This window comes from Pongo pygmaeus, chromosome 13 (assembly GCF_028885625.2).
Source record: "Pongo pygmaeus isolate AG05252 chromosome 13, NHGRI_mPonPyg2-v2.0_pri, whole genome shotgun sequence".
Taxonomy (NCBI): Eukaryota; Metazoa; Chordata; class Mammalia; order Primates; family Hominidae; genus Pongo; species Pongo pygmaeus.
In genome coordinates, this window is record NC_072386.2 from 53,039,623 (window position 1) to 53,063,723 (window position 24,101).

The window sequence follows — 24,101 nt, forward strand, 5'->3', positions numbered from 1 at the left end:
AATGCGTGTGGAAAGGTACAGAGTTAATAGAGTCAGCCAAAGCATGTTTGCCACAGTTTTCCACACAATGTAGACACAAGTTTCTAATAGAAAAAATAAAAGCCAGAAACAACCTAAATGTTTATCAATGGGGAGGAGTTAAATAAATTATCATGCATCCATACATTGGAATACTATACTACAACCCACAGAAATATTGAGGAAGACCTGCATGTGCTGGCAGGGAAAGTTCTCTGAGACATTTGTACCAGCAAAAAAAAAAAAAAAAGCTGGCTGAAGAACAATATGAAGAGCATGATGTTGCTGATGGTCTGAATTATGCAAATGTCCATGTAAGCAAATGCTGTGACAGTGGCTACCCCTGGAGAGGGGAATGGAAGAGGAAAGAAGTGAAGGAATGTTCACATCTTTTGCATATACTTGTGTAAACTTATTTTAACAAACAAAATTTTAAAATAAATAGAATTCAGCCCATAAACTACCTCACAGAGTTGGTTGAAATAATTTAATGTGATAATATAAGTAAATGGACTTTGGAAAGTTTCATGTAAACATTATGTATAAAATATTTATTGTTAAAAAAAGAGGAGAGACTTGCTTATGGATCTGAAATTTTCAGTCTTCTAACTTCCTTAAATCAAATGTATGCCCTTCAAATTGGGAGACTTCATGTATGTCTCTGGAAAATCATATCACAGAGAGGTAACTGGGTCTTTCCATCTGAACATGGTATTTTTTAAAATGATCTAGAATGATATGCCTTTATTATGATCTACACTCACAGCTTCCTCATATAACTCCAAAGTTATATGGTGAGTTCCTCATATAAGTCCCCCCAAAATTCTAATTTAATGGTGATTTATATAATACAAAGTGATTAGTAAAGTTTTAAACATAATATTTATACCATTAAAAAGAGTGATTTGGATAAGCAGAGACTGACTAGAAAAAAAAAAAGAAAAGAAAAAAAAGAGTGAGAAATGCTTTAGTGCATGGAGGTGCTTTTAGGAATCTAAAAGGAGTTTACCTGTTTGGTTTATTTCAATTCGAGAACCATTCGTTATTTTGTCCAATAGCCTTATGAAGCTGGCTTCAAAATCTGTGAAGAAAAAAAAAAATCTGTGAAGAAAAGAGAAGACAGACTGTCCTCATGTCAGGTCAACATTTCCAGAGCACACGCTTGATTCAGGTACTGTGGTAGAGGGCAACTTACTTCCTGCATCACACCTGGGCTTTCCTAAAGGACTGGGTAGGTTCACAGGTTGAGGAACCTGACGCAGTTGAAAAGCACTGACTGGTACATATATGTTTAGTAGAACTTAGAAACAATTCAGCTTTCACATTGTACAAAAAAAAAAAAAAGCAGCTCCACCAGCAATCTAATGGGATATTACTTTCAGCAGCATAAAACCCTTAAGACCTATTCTTCTGAACTCAGGAGGGCATGCCAAATAACGGAGAAACAGTAGAAAGTAGGGAACAATTTTAAAGTCAGATTCTTCCCTGCTCCAGAATGCCTGGAAGGAAAGATTAAATTGAGGACCACCCTTCAGTCTCAGAGACAGTAAGAGATCACTATCTCTGCCTTTCAGCAAAGTAACCCTCCCTTTTCCCCTCCTCTACCATCCTACTGATTTAAACTATCTAACCAGTTCAGTTTTTTATTTTATTAAAAGGGTGTTTGAATGTACAGTATTACTGCCGTCTTTTTTTAATGCATGAGAAAATACTGGAAGAAAAAAGGAGAAATGTTAATAAATGTTTTTATCTTAATGATTGGATTTTATATAAATTTAATTTTATATTAAAAGTTTATTTATTCATTTTTAAGAGACAGGGTTTGTTGCCCAAACTGGAGTATAGTGGCGTGATCACGTCTCACTGTAACCTGGAACTCCTGGCCTCAAAGGATCCTCCTGCCTCAGCCTCCCAAGTAGCTGGGACCACAGCTGTGCACCACTACACCCAGCTAATTTCTTACTTTATTTTTGTAGAGATAGGGTCTCATTATATTTACCAGGCTGGTCTTGAACTCCTGGCCTCAAACAATCCTCCCACCTCAGCCTCCCAAAGTGCTGGGATTACAGTCGTGAGCCACCAAGCATGGGCAAAAGCTGGTCATTCTTTAAAAGAGAAAGACAGGAGGAGAGGAAAAAAGAAGGGGAAAGGAAGAGAACAGATTTTAAATGTAAGATTATGGGAGGAGAAGTGAAGACTCCTCCAGCCTTCCTTCCCCTGAGCTAATCTTACACACAAACACACCCCTTAGTTTTAACTTCCTGCCCATGAACAAGGACAGAAAGACTAACTCTTCTGCCACTGAAGGCATTGTGACTGCCTGACACTTTTAGACAATTCTCACTCCTGTAATAAACCAGCAGAGTTTATGGACACACAGTCCAGTAGTCACCTAAACTGATCCCAAAGGGTGAGTGAATCAACTAAGCAATTCCCATCTACCTAGTCTGTTACTTAACACTGCCCCATAACTCTTGTCATAATGGATTCTGCAATTTGTACAAAGAGCATTGGGCTAGAAATCAGAGAAACACTATTAAATCCTGAAACAAATAACAATGGTTAATAAAGCTGCTGTGTGTTGCATGCTTACTTTCCACTAGCTATTCTTTCATTTAATACTCATATCCCTGAGGCACGGAGTGTCATTCCCATTTGCTATGGTTTGAATGTTCTCTCCAAAATTCATGTTGAAACTGAGTTGTCATTGTGACTATATTAAGAGATGGGACCATTAAAAGGTGATTAAGCCACAAGGGCTCTGGCCTCATGAATAGATGAATGCCATTATCACAGGAGTGGATTTATTATTATATCACAAGAGTGGGCTGTTAGAAAAATGAGTCCAGCCGGGGGTACAGTGGTGTGTATCTGTAGTCCCAGCCACTCAGGAGGCTGAGGTGGGAGGATCACTTGTGACCACGAGTTGAAAGCCAGACTGGACAACACAGCGAGATGCCCATCTCTGGGGGGGGAAAAAAAAAAAAAAGAGTCCAGCTCTCTCTGTTACTCTCGCTCTCCCTCTCTTGCTCTCCCACTTTCTGCCATGGGAAGCTGTGGCAAGAATGCCCTTGCCAGATACTAGCACCTTGATATTGGATTTCCTGGCTTCCAGAACTGTGATAAATTTCTTTTATAAATTACCTACCCAGTCTGTGCCTGTGACATTGTTATAGCAACACGAAATGGATTCAGATGCCATTTTACAGAAGGCTAGGATCCAAGAATGCCAACTAGATTGCCCTGGTCAAATGACACTGAGACCCAAGAATGCCAAACAGACTGCCCTGATCATATGACCAGAAAGTGGCAAAACCAGGATCTGAGCCCAAGTCTGTCCTTCTCCAAAGTCCATGCTCTCTCTCTCTTTTAAGAAATAGGATCTCACTATGTTGCCCAGGTTAATTTCAAACTCCTGGCCTCAAGTGATCCTCCTGCTTCAGCCTCACAAACACTGGGATTACAGGCGTAAGCTACTACACACAACCTAAAGGTTCCACACTCTTAGCCACACCACGACACTAGTTTGCCTCTGTTCAGTTTAATTCCTTGGAGCTAACCTCTTCCTCTAGAAAATCACGGTACCTTCAACTATAGGCACTGATCTCTTGAAGGATCTCATAGTTAATTTAATGGATCTCTAATCAACATTAAAAAAAATAAAATTAGAACAGAATAAACTTCATTGGAATAACTGTATATACTAAGGATGCTGTTCATGAAACTTCAGTCTGTTTTACACATATGTGTATGTGTAATATGTTGTGATGTAAGTAGCATCACAGGAGTTTGAAAGTATCTGAACAATGGAATTGAATTAGAAATTATTTCTACGACCTTTTTAACATTCTTTACAAATCAGGCACAATCTCTACCACAATGCCACTTTCTACTTAGGTTTACAGAAAATCTAATGTGCTCTGCAGAAAAAAGGAAAGCCCTTGATTTGTTCAAACTTTCTAAGTGTCTAAATGGGATAGAGGAACAAGCATCTACAAATAAAGCCTAAGATTAAACCCCATAGATTTTACAAATTAGAAAAGAAAAAACGAAGAAACCATGACTTTACTTTCTAGATTTTGTTTTTTGCAATCCACAGGGACTCTTACACACAAACAAAACCAGAAGTGTCCAGCAGAACAAAAGTAGAAAGAGAACGGGCATAAAGAGAACTCCAGGCAGGACCATCGCTGATCACGGCCAACAGGTGCTTCAGAAGCAGCACTCCAAAGAAGCAGACTCAGAGCTAGTTCCGGAGCCCTGGTAACAGTGAAGATATGACTCCATCACCTGGTACAAGAAAAAATCTCAAGTCCACCTAATAATGGTAGGATCAAAGTCTCCAAACTTTACTAGGCCAACCTGTGTAGAATTCCTTGCCCATTCACCTCCCACACACCCTGCTGACTCCTCTTCTTCAAGACTGCTCCTGGGGCTACAAGATTTCAGGTACCTAAAAACGTTCAGGGAAAAGCTCCAAAAACAAGCACAATTTTACTACACTGTTTATGAATACATAATTAGGTTATAAAACTATAAAGAGAATCAAAGTCAATGCTATAATGGTGAGGATAGTGGCTACCAGTAGAGGCATGGCAAGGAGCTGTAAACAGCTAAAAGATGTAGAAATGTTAGCAAAGTTATATTTCTTTCTGTGGATGGGGGTCACACAGATGTTCATTTTACAATCTCTTATGCACTACTTTTATATCTTATGCATTTTTTTATTTGTACAAATTTAGTGGGCACAAGTGCGGTTGTATTACATGGATATATTGAGTAGTGGTAAAGTTGATAAAGTCTGTCTTTTGTTTTGTTTTGTTTTTTGAGACGGAGTCTCGCTCTGTTGCCCAGGCTGGAGTGCAGTGGCACGATCTTGGCTCACTGCAACCTCCGCCTCCCAGGTTCAAGCGATTCTTCTGCCTCAGCCTCCCGAGTAGCTGGGACTACAGGCGCACACCACCACGCCCAGCTAATTTTTGTATTTTTAGTAGAGACGGGGTTTCACCATGTTGGCCAGGATGGCCTCGATCTCCTGACCTCATGATCTCCCCGCCTCAACCTCCCAAAGTGCTGGGATTACAGGCGTGAGCAAATTCTGTTTTTAATGTACCATCACCAGATAGTGTACATTGATAGTGACCATTTCTGTGGATAAAGAACAAGTGTACATATATGTACATATATTTGCTTATTTATGAAAAAGAAAAAGCCTAGGGAAAAAAACAACAAACTAGTAACACTGCTTAATTCAAAGATTCTCTAAACCAGCAGTCTCCAACCTTTTGGCACCAGGGACCAGTTTCATAGATCAGATCAGTGATGGCATTGGATTCTCATAGGACCATGAACCCTATTGTGAACTGCACATGCGAGGGATCGAGGCTGCTGGCTCCTTGTGAGACTCTAATGCCTGATGATATGAGGTGGAACAGTTTCATCCTTCAACCATTCTGCCAACCCTGCCCTGTCTGGGGTTGAGGACCCCTGCTCTATAAACCTTTTTATTCCCTTTGAATTTTGTGCCATGTGCATATTTCTTAAAATACACAAAATTTAAATTATAAACAAAACAAAGGTACTGCAACATGATTTAAATAGCCAACAAAACTGTTTTCATTAAATGGCCTATGACAGATCTTTATAATACTATGTATCCCTAAGAAATGCTTTTAAAAGAATTATTTATGTGAGGAAAAGTTTAAAAGTTATATATATAATGTGATTTCAATTTCTTTTTCTTTTTCTTTTTTTTTGAGACAGAGTCTTGCTGCGTTGCCCAGGCTGGAGTGCACTGGCAAGACCTCAGCTCACTGCAACCTCCGCCTCCAGGGTTCAAGCAATTTTCCTGCCTCACCCTCCCGAGTAGCTAGGACTACAGGCACGTGCCACCATGCCCAGCTAATTTCTGTATTTTTAGTAGAGACAGGTTTTCACCATGTTGGACAGGATGGTCTTGATCTCCTGACCTCGTGATCCGCCCGCCTCAGCCTCCCAAAGTGCTGGGATCACAGGCGTGAGCCACCTAGCCCGGCCCGATTTTAATTTCTTTAGCGAATAACCAGAAGACAAGACAGTGAGCTGTTAAAATGCAAAATTAGGAGTCATTCCTTTCCTCATTAAATCCAAAGAGGTAGACATTGCAAACACATACTCAGTTCTCGGACTAAATTAAGACATCCACTCACTTGCAAATATGTATGTTTGTTTATTTCTATATGTGCATTATTATATACAATGTGATAAATAAAAAATATTTTAATGTAAAGAACCAAATAGCTTTCTTAAATTATACTGAGGTCAAGAAAAAAAAAATGCAGACCATAATAAAATGTATTGTATAGAAATAAAAATTTCATCAAAACAGATGAGACTCTACCAAAGAAAAATTTATCACTTTAAAAATCTTAGCAACTGGGCCGAGCGCAGTGGCTCATGCCTGTAATCCCAGCGCTATGGGAGGCCGAGGCAGGTGGATCACCTGAGGTCAGGAGTTCAAGACCAGCCTGGCCAACATGGTGACACCCTGTCTCTACTAAAAATACAAAAATTAGCTGGGCATGGTGGTAGGTGACTGTAATCTCAGCTACTTGGGAGGCTGAGTCAGGAGAATAGCTTGAACCTAGGAGGCAGAGGTTGCAGTGAGACGAGATTGCACCACTACACTCCAGCCCAGGCAACAAAAGCCAAATTCGGCCTCAAAAAAAAAAAAAAAAAAAAAAAACTTAGAAAAGTAAGAGCAAAATGAACTGAGAGTTTAGAAATGAAACAAAATTACAAGCCAAACAGTAAAGAAAAATGATAATCTCAAAAGAAGAGAAAAAGAAAATAAAAAATAAAGCTGGGTGTGGTGGCTCACACCTATAATCCCAGCACTTTGGAAGGCTGAGGCGGGCAAATCACTTGAGCCCAGGTGTTCAAGACCAGCATGGGCAACATGACAAAATCCTGTCCCTACAAAAATTACAAAAATTAGCCAGGCATGGTGGCGCACACCTGTAGCCCCAGTCCCAGCTACTCAGGGGGACAGGGTTGGGGGAGAGCTGAGGCAGGAGGATCCCTCGAGCCCAAGAGGTTGAGGTGAGGCAGGAGGATCCCTTGAGCCCAAGAGGTTGAGGCTGAAGTGAGCCATGATGGAGCCACTGCACCACGGCCTGGATGACAGAGCAAGACTGTCTCAAAAAAGAAAAAAAAAAAGGTTAAAAAAAAAAATCAAGCTAATTAACTGAGAACATACAACACAAATCAACCACTTATTTGTAAAAGGAAATAAGATGGGACTCAATAAAATAAAAAATAAAAAATATGTAATTAATTAAAAAGATTAAGAGCTTTATGGTAAATGATTCTCCATTAGTTACCAATATATTTGGAATTAAGATAGGAAGCTATGTAAAAAATGACAAACCAAAACAAATAAATGAAAAGGACACAAAAGGACCTAAAAAGAAGACGAGAATTTTTTTCAACTAATAAACAGAAAAGGGTGCTGATGAAGTCACTAGAAGTTTTTTTCCCTAATATTCAAAGAAAAAAATAATTATTGGCCGGGAACAGTGGCTCATGCCTGTAATCCCAGCACTTTGGGAGGCCGAGGCAGGCGGACTACGAGGTCAGGAGATTGAGACCATCCTGGCTAACACGGTGAAACCCCGTCTCTACTAAAAATACAAAAAAATTAGCCGGGCATGGTGGCAAGTGCCTGTAGTCCCAGCTACTCGGGAGGCTGAGGCAGGAGAATGGCGTGAACCTGGGAGGCGGAGCTTGCAGTGAGCTGAGATCGTGCCACGGCACTCCAGCCTGGATGACAGAGCGAGACTCCGTCTCAAAAAAATAATAATAATTATTATTATTATATTACTCAAAGTACAAAAAAGAATGTGTAAAGATGGCTATTGTAGTATAGTTAAGAACATCACTAAAAAACATCCGAATTACAAGCAAATCTCATTTAATGAGAACAGATGAAAAATCTTAAATAACATCTCAGAAAGTATGTTATTCTTAAACTACACATTTTTAAAATTACTACTGTGATTAAGAAAGGTGCATCCCAAAAAGGGCAGCGGATAAAGCACAAAGAAAACTACAACATTAATTAAATATAATATTATATGAACAGGGGGAAAAATTCAACTAACTGGCTTAATTATTCCAGAAAAAGCACCTGATAAAATTTGGTATCTATTTCTCAGTCAAATTCTATTTTAAAAACAATGGCAAATGAGTTTGCTAAATGTAACACAGAGTTTATATTTTAAAACAGAAGACTTTAAAGTTCACAGAGAATGTGTCTCCATGGTAAAAGGATAGGCAAGATTTATAAATTGGATATTAAAACTATGAAGTATTGTTTATCAAAAGACTACACTGAAAGTGTCAAAAGACAAGTCAGAGTGGAATAAGATATGTGCAACCCTTTAACATATCCAGAATATACCAATGAATCAACAATTAAATAAGAAAAACACAGAAAAATGAGCAAAATATCTGAATGGAGACTTCATAAAAGAGGATATCCAACTGACCAATACATCAAAGAAAAGGTGCTCAGATCAAGATGGCCAGCTGGAAATCCTTCACAAGGACGGCCAAAACAACAATTAAACAACTAGACTTTAAAACAAATAATTGAGGAAGGGTGCCAGAGTGCATCAGAAGAGTTTATAAAAGAAACTCGAGATGACCACAGAGAGAGCAGAAGGAAATGCCAAGCTTCTATCACCCCAATCCCCAATCAGGATCAGCTGGGAACCAAAAGGACTTCTCCCTGCTGCAAGGAGGTAAGGAAGAGGATCCTAGAGATCCCTATCAATACCTTGGACACTTACAGACCTCACCACTGAGGAACCCTGCAGTCCTCATAGGCCTAAGTTGCCTGGAGTATACATACGTAGCTGTGCTCCCCACAGAGAAGGAGTCAACACCGTGCCCAGCTCCCGGTGGCCTGCGCTACACCATCTTGGAATTAGAACTATGGCTGGAGTGTGTCTTGCTCCAGGAGCAAGCAGCAAAAACTCCCCTTTTCCCCTGAGGATACACCCTAGACCAGTGGCCCAACATCCTCGAGCCGAGCTTTAAGCAGCTACTGTACCTTTCAGCATGGTGCCAAATGAAGATGGAGCCACTCCACCTACCCCTACCCCACCCCACTGGGCCAGATCTGATGCTTCCTCGGTAAATTTTAAAATTTGCAATATGTAAAAAAAAAAAAAAAATACTGCAGCTTAAGACTTCAATGAATGAAATAAATATAATAGAACTAAAATAGCAGACATGATCAAGCATAAGACACAAATCTCTGAACTTGAAGATAAGTCTTTTGAAATTACCTACTCAAAGAAATAAGAAATAAGAATGAAAATGAAATGAGAACACCTACAAGACTTACAGGAAATCATTAAGCAAACAAATGTTCGTGTTATGAAACTTCCAGAAGGAGAAAAAAGGAAGCACAGAAAGCCTGCCAAATGAAATAGCTGAAAAGCTCCCAAGTCTGATAAGAGGTATGAACATACAGATCTAGGAAGCTCAAAGGTTCCAAAATAGATTCAACCTAAAAGGGTCTTCCCAAGGCATATTATAGTTAAACTGTCAAAAGTGAAAGATAAAAAGAGAATTCTAAAAACAGCAAGAGAAAAAGGCATCAAGTTAATACAAGGAAATCCCCATTACACTAAAAACAGATTTCTCCAGAGAAATCTTACAGACCATGAGAAAATAAGATGATATATTCAAAATGCTGAAAGGAAAAAAAAAAAATGTCAACCAAGAACACTATACCCAAAAAAGCTATCCTTCAGAAATGAAGTCTTTCCCAGACAAGCAAAAACTGAGGAAATTCATTACTATTAGCCAGGCCTTATAAGAAATGCTCAAGAAGGTCCTACATCTAGAAATGAAAAAATGATAATCACTATCACGAAAAAACACGAAAGTATAAAACTCACTGGTAGAACAAATACACAAAGGACAAAGAGAAAAAAATCAAACCTTATCACTATAGAAAACCATCAAACTGCAATGATAAACAGTAAGACAGGAAGAAAAAAAGGAGACACTAATCAACCAGAAAACAATTTTTAAAAGGATAGGAGGCTAAGCACTGTGGCTCATGCCTAGAATCCCAACACTTTGGGAAGCCAAGGCAGGAGGATGATCATGCCCAGGAGTTGGCGACCAGCCTGGGCAACAAAACGAGACCCCGATCTCTACAAAAAATACAAAACCCGGGCATGGTGGCACACACCCATAGGGAGACCAGGACGGAAAGATTGCTTGAGCCCAGGAGTTCAAGGTTGCAGTAAACTATGCTTGTATCACTGCACTTCAGCGTGGGCAACAAAGTCAGACCCTATCTCTAAATAAAATTTTTTTTAATTTCAAAACTCCCTCATGATAAAAACTCTTACGTTAGGTATAGAAAGAACACACCTCAACACAATAAAGGCTGTATATGACAAACTCACAGCTAACATACTGAATGGGGGAAACTTTATTGTATTGTATTTATTCTTTTTATTATACTTTAAGTTCTAGGGTACATGTGCACAACGTGCTGGTTATATATGTATACATGTGCCATATTGGTGTGCTACACCCATTAACTCGTCATTCCCCCCACCCCATGACAGGCCCCGGTGTGTGATGTTCCCCACTCTGTGTCCAAGTGTTCTCATTGTTCAATTCCCACCTATGAGTGAGAACATGTGGTGTTTGGTTTTCTGTCCTTGTGAAAGTTTGCTCAGAATGATGGTTTCCAGCTTCATCCATGTCCCTACAAAGGACATGAACTCATCATTTTTTATGGCTGCATAGTATTCCATGGTGTATATGTGCCACATTTTCTTAATCCAGTCTATCATTGATGGACATTTGGGTTGGTTCCAAGTCTTCGCTATTGTGAACAGTGCCGCAATAAACATACGTGTGCATGTGTCTTTGTAGTAGCATGATTTATAATCCTTTGGGTATATACCCAGCAATGGGATGGCTGGGTCAAATGCTATTTCTAGTTCTAGAGCCTTGAAGAATCGCCACACTGTCTTCCACAATGGCTGAACTAGTTTACACTCCCACCAACAGTGTAAAAGTGTTCCTATATCTCCACATCCTCTCCAGCACCTGTTGTTTCCTGACTTTTTAAGGATCGCCATTCTAACTGGTGTGAGATGGTATCTCACTGTGGTTTTGATTTGCATTTCTCTGATGGCCAGTGATAATGAACATTTTTTCATGTGTCTGTTGGCTGCATAAATGTCTTCTTTTGAGAAGTGTCTGTTCATATCCTTTACCCACTTTTTGATGGGGTTGTTTGATTTTTTCTTGTAAATTTGTTTAAGTTCTTTGTAGATTCTGGATATTAGCCCTTTGTCAGATGGGTAGATTGCAAAAATTTTCTCCCATTCTGTAAGTTGCCTGTTCACTCTGATGGTAGTTTCTTTTGCTGTGCAGAAGCTCTTTAGTTTAATTAGATCAAATGGGGGAAATTTTAAAGCTTTTCCTCTAAGATCTGGAAGAACTCAAGGATGCCTACTATCATCACTCCTACTGAACATAGTACTGGAAGTCCTATCCTAGCCAAAGAAATTAGGCAAGACAAAGAAATAAAGGACATCCAAATCGGGAAGGAGGAAATTAAACTGTTCCCGTTTGCGGACAACATGATCTTATATATAGAAAACTCTTAAAGTACTGCCATAAACTCCTAGAACTGATAAACAAATTCAGTAGTTCTAAGATATAAAATCAATACACAAAAATCAGTAACATTTTTATATACTAACAATGAATTAGCAGAAAAAGAAATCAATAAGCAATTGCATTTACAAGAACTAAAAAAAAACATAAAATACCTAGAAATAAATTTAACCAAGGAGGTGAAAGTTCTCTAAAAGGAAAACTTTAAAAATTGAGGACACACACACACACAAAAAAATGGGAACACATTCCATCTTTATCTACAGATTCAATGCAATCCCTATCAAAATACCAATGACATTATTTAAGGAAACAGAAAAAAAAATCCTAATATTCATATGGACCCGCAAAAGACTTTTAACAGCCAAAGCAATTCTGAGAAAAAGGAACAAAGCAAGAGGCATTACACTACGTGACTTTGAAATATACTACAAACTTTGTAATCCCAGCCTTTTAGGAGGCCAAGGCAGGAGGATCGTTTGAGCCCAGGAGATTGAGACCAACCTGCACAATATAGTGAAACCTCGTCTCTATTTCTAAAACTTAAAAATATACATAATGGTGCTGGGAAAACTATAGCCATATGCAGAAGAAAGGAACTAGATGCCTACTCTCATCATATTAAAAAAAATGAACTTAAAGACTTAAATGTAAGATCCAATACTATGCAACTACTAGAAGAAAACATTAGGGAAACATTACAGGATGTTCATTCTGGGCAAATATTTTCTGGAGAAGACCTCAAAAGCATAGGCAACAAAAGAAAAACTAGGCAAAAGCAAAAAGGATTACAACAAACTAAAAAGTTTCTGCACAGCAAAAGAAACCACTGGAGTGAAGCTATGAAAGAAAAATATAAACTATCCATCCAACAAGGCTTTAATAACCAGAATATACAAGGAACTCAACAGTACACACACAAAAATACAAATAATCCAATTTTAAAAGTCAGCAAAAAAACTGAATAGACATCCCTCAAAAGACATACAAATGGCCAACAGGTATATGAAAAAGTGCTCAGCATCACTAATTATCAGGGAAATGCAAATCAAAACCACAATGAGATATCATCTCACCCCAGTTAGAATGGCAATTATTAAAAAGACAAAAAATAACAAATGATGGCAAAGATACAAAAAGAAGGAACTTAAAATACACTGTTGGTGGAAATGTAAATTAGTATAGCCATTATGGGAAACAGTATGGATATTCCTCAAAAACTAAAACTGAACTACCATATGATCCAGCAATCCCATTACTAGGTATATACCAAAAGGAAAGAAATCAATGTCAATGAGATATCTGCACTCTCAGGTTTATTAAACCACTATTCACAAACACATACATAACGGAATACTATTTAGCCATAAAAAAGAATGAAATTCTGTCACTGGCAGCAACATGAAGAGGCTTTTGTAGGACATTATGTTAAGTAAGATAAGCCAGACACAGAAAGATAAATACCACATATCTTGTGGAAGCTAAAAAAGTTGATCCCATAGCAAGTAGGGGATAGAATAGTAGTTACTAGAGGCGGGGAAAGGGAGGGGAGAAGGAAGGATAGCCAAAGGCTGGTTAACAAATATAAAAGTACAGGTAGATAAGAGAAATAAGTTCTAATGTTCTATAGCACTATAGAGTGACTATAATTAACAATAATTTACTGTATACTTTCTCTTTTCCTTTTTTTTTTTTTTTTTCAAAGATACAGGGTTTTGTTCTATCACCCAGTACAGTGGTGTGATCATGACTCACTGCAACCTCCAACTCCTGGGCTCAAGTGATCCTCCCACCTCAGCCTCCTGAGTAGCTGGGACAATAGGTGTGCACCACCACACCTGGCTAATTTTTTATTTTTATTTTTGTGGAGATGGGGTCTGCTATGTTGCCCAGGCTGGTGTACATTTTCAAATAGCTAGAACAGATTTTGAATGTTTTCAGCACAAAGAAATGTTTGAGGTGATGGATATGCTAACTACCCTGATTTTATGATTATATATTGTATATATGTATCAAAATATCACACTGTGCCCAATAAATACTAAATACCTACAATTATTTGTGATCATTAAAAACAATGAAAGCAAAAGAAAGGATGCTCAGTCTCATTAGTCACAGGGTAATATAAACTAAAACCACAATGAATGACTACAATACACCTACAAAATTGGTTAAAATTAAACAGACTGGCAATACCAAGTGCTGAATAGGATGTAGAGTAACTAGACCTCAGATATATTTACAGTCACTTTGTACAACCACTTGGGAAAACTAAATATAGGCACACCCTGTGATCCAGCATTCAGGCAAGAGAAGTACATATATATGTGCACCAAAAGACTGTATAAGAATATTCTTCGTATCACTGTTTTTAATAGTTAAAAATGGAAACAAGCCGAATTTTCATCAAAACTAAATTGTGGCACATTAAAAAAACAGAATAACATGACGTTGTAAAGAAAGTCAACAAACTACTGCTGCCACAACACAGAGATCTGTCACAAACACGACAGAGCTAAAGAGGCCAGGCACACAAACAATTACATACTATATGATTCCATTTACAAAAATTACAGTTAATATTTTAGAAACCTAATCCATGGTGTTAAAAGTTTAATGCTTACCTTGGCAGTGGGAGGGAATGGTGTGGTTGGGCACAAGCATGGGAGGATGCTGGCGCACACTGTTTCTTTTCATGGGTAACAGCTACATGGGTATGTCCACAGTAATAATTCATCAAACTGTACATTTACTGGTTACACACTTTTCTTAATATATGGTACGTTTTAGTAAAAATTTACTTTAAAAAATGAAAAACAAAGTTGAAAGAAAAAATACCTTTAAAAATACGAAAAGTGGCACGATGCGGTGGCTCAGGCCTGTAATCCTAGCACTTTGGGAGGCCAAAGCAGGCAGATCACTTGAGGATCACCTGAGGCCAGGAGTTCGAGACCAGCCTGGCCAACGTGGTGAAACCTCATCTCTACCAAAAATACAAAAATTAGCTGGGCATAGTGGTGCACATCTGTAATCCCAGCCACTTGGGAGGCTGACGCACAAGAATCGCTTGAACCCAGGAGGTGGAAGTTGCAGTGAGCCAAGATCACGCCACTGCATTCCAGCCTGGGCGACAGAGTGAGACTCCATCTTGAAAACAAACAAAAAAACGAAAAGCAAAGAAAAAACCCAATCACGTCTCTAACTTCACGACACAGAAATGCCATTAAAGGTGTCTCAAGAAAAAAAGTAAAAGAAGATATCAATACAGGGAAGAAATACCAATTAAGGGAAAGGCTATCTTGCCAGTTAATGAAGAGAATTTCATATATTTTGATTTGATCTCGCATTCCATTTTTTCTTTTTCTTTTTTAAAAAGCACAGTCTCAGCCGGGCGCAGTGGCTCACGCCTGTAATCCCAGCACTCTGGGAGGCCGAGGCGGGCGAATCACAAGGTCAGTAGATCAAGACCAGCCTGGCCAACTTGGTGAAACCCCATCTCTACTAAAACAAAAAATTAGCCGGGTGTGGTGGCACATGCCTGTAGCCCCAGCTACTCGGGAGGCCGAGGCAGGGGAATCGCTTGAATCCAGGAGGCGGAGGTTGCAGTGAGCCAAGATCTTGCCACTGCACTCCAGCCTGGCAACAGAGCAAGACTCCATTTAAAAAAAAAGAAAGAAAGAAAAAAAGCATAGTCTCTAGCCAAGCAATTTCACATCTATGACTCTACCTATGGAAATAGAAGAATGCTAGGATATACGTAAGAAAATGTTACTTCTGCTTTATTTAATGACAAACACTGAAGATTACTGAGTATCTATAGCTAAGGGAATGGCTAAATAAATTGGTATATCTGTATTATGGAACAGTCTGTAGCCATTAAAAAAAAAAAAAAAACCTTAGGAAGCTCATATACTGCAATGGAATAATGATAATATTCTTGTGCTTTAAAAAAAAAAAGTGCACATACAGAAAAAGTCTGGAAGACTGCTTCTTGGGAACATGATTGGTGAGCAACACAGCAAGAGTTAAGTAGCCAGAGGCAATAAAGGATGTAACCTGCACAGATTACTTTCAGTTTTAAATCATTAAGAGTTGTTCCCCCAAACAAACATGTACTACTTTTATAATATAAAAATGAAACCAAAAACTTCTTTGCCCTGTATGTTCAAATTTTTCTAGATATCATGCTTTGCTTATATGAAAATCTACATTGCCCTTGATTGTGATAATTTTCACAATCAAGGGCAACCCAATTCTCTGATTTATGCTGTTTTTACTGCCTTTCAAGTTTCTTATTTATATCTGAACTCTTCAATACTAGTCCTCATGAACACAATGGAAGAAAGTAATCCCTCTCTATCCCTATTTTACTAGAGCATTTCTTTCACCCTAAAAAACTACTAGACAGTGGCTCACGCCTATAATGCCAGCACACGGGGAGGCCGAGGCAGGTGGATCACTTGAGCTCAGGAGTTCCGAGACCAGCCTGGTCAACATGGCGAAACCCTGTCTCTACAAAAAATACAAAAATTAGCCAGGCGTAGTGGCGCACACCTATAGTCCCAGCTACTTGGGAGGCTGAAATAGGAGGATCACTTGAGCCCAGGAGGGGGAGGTGGCAATGAGGCGAGATCACACCATTGCACTCCAGCCTAGATGAAAGAAGGAGACCCTGTCTTAAAAAAAAAATAAAAAATTTAAAAATACTAGAGACAGAGTGATACATTATATAATAAAAGAGTCAATGTAGCACTAAGAGGATGTAACAATCCTAAATTATCAAACAAAGCTGTAAAATATGCAAAGAAAAGTTGATAGAAATGAACAAGAGACAAATCCACAATTATTGTCAGAGACCCCTCTCTCAATAATCAATAAAACTAGACAGAAAAATCAGCAAGGACAAAGAAGAACTCAGCACCACCACGAACCAATAGGATCTAATCAACATTTATAGAGCACTCCACCCAACGAGAAGAATATATATTTGTTCTAAGTGTCCACAGAATATACACCAAGATAGACTATATCTTGGACCAGTAAAAAAAACTCAATAAATTTAAAAGAACTGAAATCATACAGAGAATGTTTTCTGACCATAATGGAATGAAATTAAAATCAATAGCAGAAAATATCCAAACACATGGAAACTAAACAAGAGACTTATAAATGACCCATAGCTGCCAGGCGCGGTGGTTCACGCCTGTAATCCCAGCACTTTGGGAGGCTGAGGCAGGCGGATCACCTGAGGTCAGGAGTTCGAGGCCAACCTGACCAACATGGAGAAACCCTGTCTCTACGAAAAATACAAAATTAGCCAGGTGTGGTGGTTCATGCCTGTAATCCCAGCTACTCGGGAGGCTGAGGCAAGAGAATCACTTGAACCCAGGAGGCGAAGGTTGCGGTGAGCTGAGATCACGCCATTGCACTCCAGCCTGGACAACAAGAGTGAAACTCCGTCTCAAAAAAAAGCAAAAACAAACAAACAAACAAACAAACAAAAAAAAACCCATAGGTCAAAGAGTAGGAGTTTCAAAGAAAATAAAAATTACGTTGACCTAAATGAAAATTAAAATGAAATATACCAAAATTTATGGGATACAACTAAGGCAATGTTGAGACAAAAATGTAATTGCTTTAAATGCATACACTAGGAAACAGAAAAAGTTCCCAATAACCTAAGCTCCACCTCAAACACTTAGAAAAAGAGCAAAATAAACTCAAAGCAACTGAAGGAAGGAAATAATAAAGAACAGAAATAAATAAAATTGAAAACAGAAAAGCAAGATAGAAAAATCAGAGAAACAAAGAACCGGGTCTTTAAAGAGATCAATAAAATTGACAACGTCCAGCAAGACTGAACAAAAAGGTGGGGACACAGACAAGACACCCCCACACCCCCACAGACACACACAATTAGCAACATCGGGAATAAAACAGGAGATATCACTACAGATCCTGCAGACATCAAAAGGATAATAAGGAAACACTGTAAACTCTACACACATTAATTCAACAAGTTAGATGAAACGGACCACTTCTTCAAAAAACACAAACTACCACAACTTACACATACAAAATACATCACTTGAATAGCCCTACAAACATTCAGAAAATGAAATGCATAATCTAAAAACTCCCAAAAAAGAAATCTCTTGGCCCATATGATATTCTGCCAAACATTTAAATAATTAAAAACGATTCTACACAATCTCTTTCAGAAAACAGTTAACTTTCCAATTGATTTAACTAGCGCTACCCTGATACCAAAACCAGACCAAAGCAGCACAAAAAAAAAAATACAGACCAATATTGCTCATGAACATACAAGCAAAAATCCTTAACAAAATATTAGCAAATAAAATTCAGCAATATATATGTACATATATATAAATATATATATATACACGTGTGTGTGTGTGTGTGTGTGTGTGTGTGTGTGTGTGTAGATCAAGTAGAATCTATTCCAGGAATGCAAGGCTGGTTCAATATTTAAATATCAATCAAGGCAATACACCATATTTATAGGCTGAAGAAGAAAAATCACATGGTCACATCAACTGGTGCAGAAAAAGCATTGGACAAAATACAACACTCATTCATTGTTTAAAAAGACACTTAGAAAAATTGTAATAAAAGATTACTTTCTCAACTTGACTTTTTAAAATCTACATAAAATATATAGCTAACATACTTAGGGGGATGCTTTCCCCCTAAGATAGGGAACAAGGCAAGGATGTTCCCTCCCACTCATTTTACTTAACATGGTGCTAGAAATTCTAGCCAGTGCAATAAGGCAGAAGGAAATAAAAGGCGTACATATCAAAAATGAAGAAATCAAACTGTTACTATTTGTAGACAACATGACCAGCTACATAGAAAATAAATTCCAAGGAAATGACAAGGGAAAAAAAAAACCTCCTAAATAAATTCAGCAATGCTGGAAGATACCAGATAAACATACACACACACACACACACACACACACACACACACACACACACACACACACACACACACACACACACACACACACACACACACACACACACACACACACACACACACACACACACACACACACACACACACACACACACACACCCCAATGGTATTTCTATATACTAATAACACAGAAACTAAAATTTAAAATATGATACCCCATTTACAATTGCTCCAAAAAAACAACATATTTACAAACAATTCTAACAAAACATGTACTGTACTTGTATGCTGAAAACTATATAACAGCAACAAAAGAAATAAAGACTCTGAGTTCCCCAGACTGAGAAGGCAAGCACAGCTGCTGGCCTCTGGGGAACAAAGGCAGTGGTAGATAGTGGCAGGCAGTTGCAGCACCAAGAATGGCCAAATGCTCTTCTCACCCCTCCTCCATCCACCAGCATGCCCTGCACCACCTGCAAGCCCTCAGCTACACCCACCACTGCCAGTCACCTGACCAGCTACCAGCCTACTGTCCCTGTGCCCATAGCATGGGGGAACTGATGAGTCAAACAGAGTACAGCCTGGCCACTTGACCTACTTACCCTGCTGACTGTCTATTTCTATAAGAATTTACTTTTCTAAAAACTTTTGTATATAAAACTTTTTTTTAAAGCTGTCTCCAATTAATATTTGATCCAAAGAAGGATCTCTGGAAATTTGGGGTTTTTTGGTTTTGGCTTTTTTTTTTCTTCTTCTTCTTCTTTTTAGAGACAGGCTGGAAGACCCAGGCTAGAATGCAGAAGCATGATCACGGCTCACTGTAACCTGGAACTCCTAGGCTCAAGTGATCCTCCTGCCTCAGCCTCCTCAAGTAGCTGGGACTACAGGTGCAGGCCACCTCACCGGCAAGGTTTTTGGGTTTGTTTGTTTGCTTATTTGTTTTGTTTTGTTTTGCTTATTGTTTTGTTTGTTTTTTGTAGAGAAGGGGTCTTGCCACGTTGCCCAGGCTGGAGGCTTCATTTCTAATCCTTCTATCCCCTCTTCATTGGCTTTGAGATACCCCTGCTGCTTCGGGCTCCCGAGGGCCTTCAAGGCCCCACATTAATGAGGCAGCCACCTAGCAAGTCTGACATGGCTGTCAGTGACCCACTGTTCCAGTCTCTCTCCATGTTGCATTCCACCTAACGGGAAGCAGAAGACACTGTCCGGCAGTCAGAGGTGCTCTCCACATAAAGCGACTTCCCCTGGTGCTTCCCAGCCACCCCATGACCTGATGACAGACTTGGGAGAGCGGCTGAGTTGGCGTAGCTTTCAGTGGTAGCAATCCCACATTCCATGGGAGGAGTTCCATGACCTCACGGACCAGGACTTCATCCCTTCCAATTCGCTGTCCCGGCAGGAGTCAGTGGCCGCCACTGTGTCCTCGCTGGCGTTAGCCAATCATCCTCCCCACCGAGCAGCACCCCACCAGCGCACCGGCCACCAGCCGCTTTGACTAGCCATGCAGGCCAGGGGCATCTGGGTGTGGGACCGGGCAACACCAGCCAAGGCCTCCTCTACAGCCGGGAGTTTGGGCCCCTCCCACAGCTCCCTTCAACCTGGAGGACTTCAACAGCGTGAGACCCGTGGGTGACTGCATGGCAGGGCTCCCGTGCCCAGAATTTAACCCGTGTAAGCTCCACCGCAGCCGGCAGGCTGACAGGCAAGTTCCATGTGTACAGCGTCAAGGAGCGCCCCCGGGAACGAGTTCGGTAGCTCCTTGGTCCTCAGTGTTAGCAAAGGCAGCTGTGCCGGCACCCACCCAGCAGTGGGGGCACCCTACAGCCGCAAGCCCCCAACGTCTGGCCCATAGAGGACCACTTGGGCACAGGCCCCGCTTTCAGCAATGCCGAAAGGCGACTTCCCCCCAGATAGCAGCTCCTTTACCAAGACTATTCCGACCCTGGGTCCCAAGGAACTGCTGAGCAGCAGGGACTGTCACCCTGTGCTGCTGCTCCCCTGGGCTTCTGTGCCACCCAGCCCAACTTCCCACTCTTCCTGCCCGACCAGATGTAGCTGCAGGTCTCGCTGCTCCATTACCAAGAGCTCATGGCACCCTGTTCCTGCATCCTGGAGGAGCACAGCCAAAAAAGATCACTACCCACACTTGGGATTACATAGGCAGCGGCAAAACCTACACAGACAGCTCTCGCCTCAAGAAACACCTGCAAACCTACACAGATGAGAAACCTTACCACTGGGCCTGAGATGGCCATGAGTGGAAATCTGTCCTCTCAGATGAACTGACCAGGCACTATTGCCAACACAGAAGGAACAGCCCGTTCCAGTGCCAGAAGTGCAACCCTGCATTTTCCAGGTCAGACTGCCTTGCCTTCCACATGAAGCACTTTTAAATCACAAACAGTGGATATGACCCACACCACCAGAAGATAATTCAGCAGCTTTTTTTTCACCTTTCACACTGTCTCCCCAGTGAGAAGAGGAGTCCACCTGGGAAGCACTACAATCATGGTCAAGTGCTGAACTGAGTCAACTTGTGAGTGAATAATCAAGAAAAATTAGGAATCCAAAATATAAAAAACAAAGAACAGGTGGGATCTGTGATTGGATCTACTATCACTCCAATTCTAAATCCCACTTGAATATTCCCGGACTTAGAAAACACCAAGCAGGTGACTGGAAGTTGTGGATATAAGGGTATAAATGAAATCCCTAAGTTGAAGGGAGGGAAAACTAGAATTCCCTTGAATTGTGTTTTAATACGATATAAGCATGAAGATCACCTTGCATGCTCTTTGCCTTCTAAAAATCATTATTATGATGTTAGAAGAAGAAATTCAGATACAAAAAAACGTGTGTTAATATCCTAAATAATGGTGCTTCGTGAGTCTTGGTTCTAAAAGCACTAAACAAGGAAGCCAAAGTTCTGAAACTGCTGCATACTTTGACAAGGAAAATCTACTTTTGTCTTCTGATCTACATTTATGACCTAAGTAAGATAAATAAGCCTTGTTTATGTCTTTAACATTTTGGTCAGATGCAGTGGCTCAACACCTATAATTCTGTCACTTTGGGAGGCCAAGACAGGAGAACTGCTTGAGCCCAGGAGTTCCTAGACCAGCCTGGACAAAACAGTGAACCCTGCCTCTAAAAAAAAAAAAAAAAAAAAAGGAAAAAGGAAAAAGAAAAAGAAAAAAATTACCCAAGTGTGGTGGTACACACCTGTAGTCCTAACTACTCAAGAGGCTGAGGCAAGAGGATTGCTTGAGCCCAGGAGTTCAAGGTTGCAGTGGGCTAAGGTCGCACCTCTGCACCCCAGCCTGTGCGACAGAGCAAGACCCTGTCTTAAAAAAACAAAACAAAACAAAACTTACCATTTTTTGTAGTTTGTTATGCACTGTGGTTTCAGATGTGCAATAATTTGTCAAATGGTTTATTCCCAAGTATGCTTAAGACAGAACAAAATATTTTTCTATGTAGTTACCTGCCTTAATAAATATGTAATAAAAATTTAAGTAAACTACTTCCGGTATATTTGTAAAACAAAGTAAAAAAAATGAACATTTTGTAAACATTGAAAAATGAACATTTTGTAAACAAATGAACATTTCTCATCTCAAGATGAGAATTATGTTTTAAATAAATCTATAATATTTCATCTGGGGAAAAGAAACAGATTTAAGTAAGTAGAGAGACAGATCATGTTCACGGATTAAAACCTCAACATAATAAAGACAACAATTATCCCCAAATGGAATATGGGTGTAATATAATTCTTGTCAAAATACTGGAAAGCTTTTTCGTATATTAGACAAGATTATTCTAAAGTTTTATATTGAAAGGCAAAGGAACTGGAAAAACTAAAATGATTTTGAAAAACAAACTGGGATGAATCAGTCTAACCAACTTCAAGACTCATTATATGGCTACAGTAAGTAATCAAGACTGTGTGATATACTGGCCAGGAGCTGTGGCTCACACCTGTAATCCCAGCACTTTGAGAGCCCAAGGCAGGTGGATTACTTGGGCTCAGAAGTTCGAAACCAGCCTGGCCAACATGGTGAAACCCCGCCTCTACAAAAATACAAAAAAAAAAAAAAAATAGCCAGGTATGGTGGCGCACGCCTATAATCCCAGATGCTCCGGAGACTGAGACAGGAGAATCACTTGAACCTGGGAGGCGGAGGTGGCAGCGAGCCAAGATTGCACCACCACACTCCAGCGGCAACAGAGCGAGACTCCGTCTCAAAAAAAAAAAAAAGACTGTGTGGTATTGGCAAGAGACAGACATATAAATCAATGGAACAGAACGGAGAACCCAGAAAGAGATCCACACAAAAATGCTGAACTGATTTTGTACAAAGCCACAAAAGCAATTAAATGGAAAAAAGATGCCGTTTCAACAAATGATGCTTGGGCAATTGGCTTTCCATAGGCAAAAAAAAAAAAAAAAAAGAATCGCAACCCAAGTCTCAGACCTAAAGCTAGGCAAAGAGTTCTTAGACTTAACACTAAAAGCACTGCCACAAAAGAAAAAAGTCATAAATTCTACATCATTAAAATTAAAATATTTTCCTCTGCAAACCATATTAAGATAATAAAAAGACAAGCTGCACAGTGGGAGAAAATATTAACAAACTACAAATCTGCCAAAAGACTAGCATATATAAAGTAGTCTCAAAAGCAACAGGAGAGGCCAGGCACAGTGGTTCACACCTGTAATAACCTTAGGAATTACACTTTGGAAAGGCAAGGCAGAAAGATGGCTTGAGGCCACAAATTCAACACCAGCCTGGACAACACAGCGAGACTCCATCTCTACAAAAAATTAAAAAATTAGCCAGGCATGATGGTATGTGCCTGTAGTCCCAGCTACTTGGGAGGCTAAGATGAAAGAATTGCTTACACCCAGGAAGCTGAGGCAGAAGTGAGCCATGATCGTGTCACTGTACTCAAGCCTGGATGAAAAAGCAAGACCCTATCTCAAAAAAACAAAACAAAACAAACAGTTAATACAAACAATCCTATTAGAAATGGACAAAAGACTTGGAAAGATGTTTCACTGAAGACATCATTAGTCATTTGTAATACGCAAATTAAGACCACCCTGGGGCATCACTACATACCTATCAGAATAAAAGCAGTGACAACACCAAATGCTAGTAAAGATGCAGAGAAACTGAATCCCTCATACACTACAGACAGGAATATAAAATGGTACATCCAGGCCAGTGTGGTGGCTCACGTCTGTAATCCCAGCACTCTGGGAGGCCGAGCCAGGAGGATCACTTGAAGTCAGGAGTTTGAGACCAGCCTGGCCAATACAGTGAAACCCCGTCTCTACCAAAAATATAAAAAATTAGCCGGGTGTGGTGGTGCACACCCGTAATCACAGCTGCTCAGGAGGCTGAGGCAGGAGAATCACTTGAACCTGGGAG

General features: G+C 39.8%; 1 protein-coding gene across 3 annotated transcripts in view; it reads right to left on the reverse strand.

Moving 5' to 3' along the window:
* Window positions 1-24,101, reverse strand: part of RCL1 (RNA terminal phosphate cyclase like 1) — a 68,361-nt gene that overhangs the window by 36,349 nt on the left and 7,911 nt on the right. For all 3 annotated transcript variants that reach the window (XM_054500941.2, XM_054500942.2, XM_054500943.2), the window contains one exon: window positions 1,028-1,099. In XM_054500941.2, coding sequence (XP_054356916.1) covers window positions 1,028-1,099 — 72 coding nt within the window. Of the gene's footprint in view, window positions 1-1,027; window positions 1,100-24,101 lie in introns of those variants that run through there.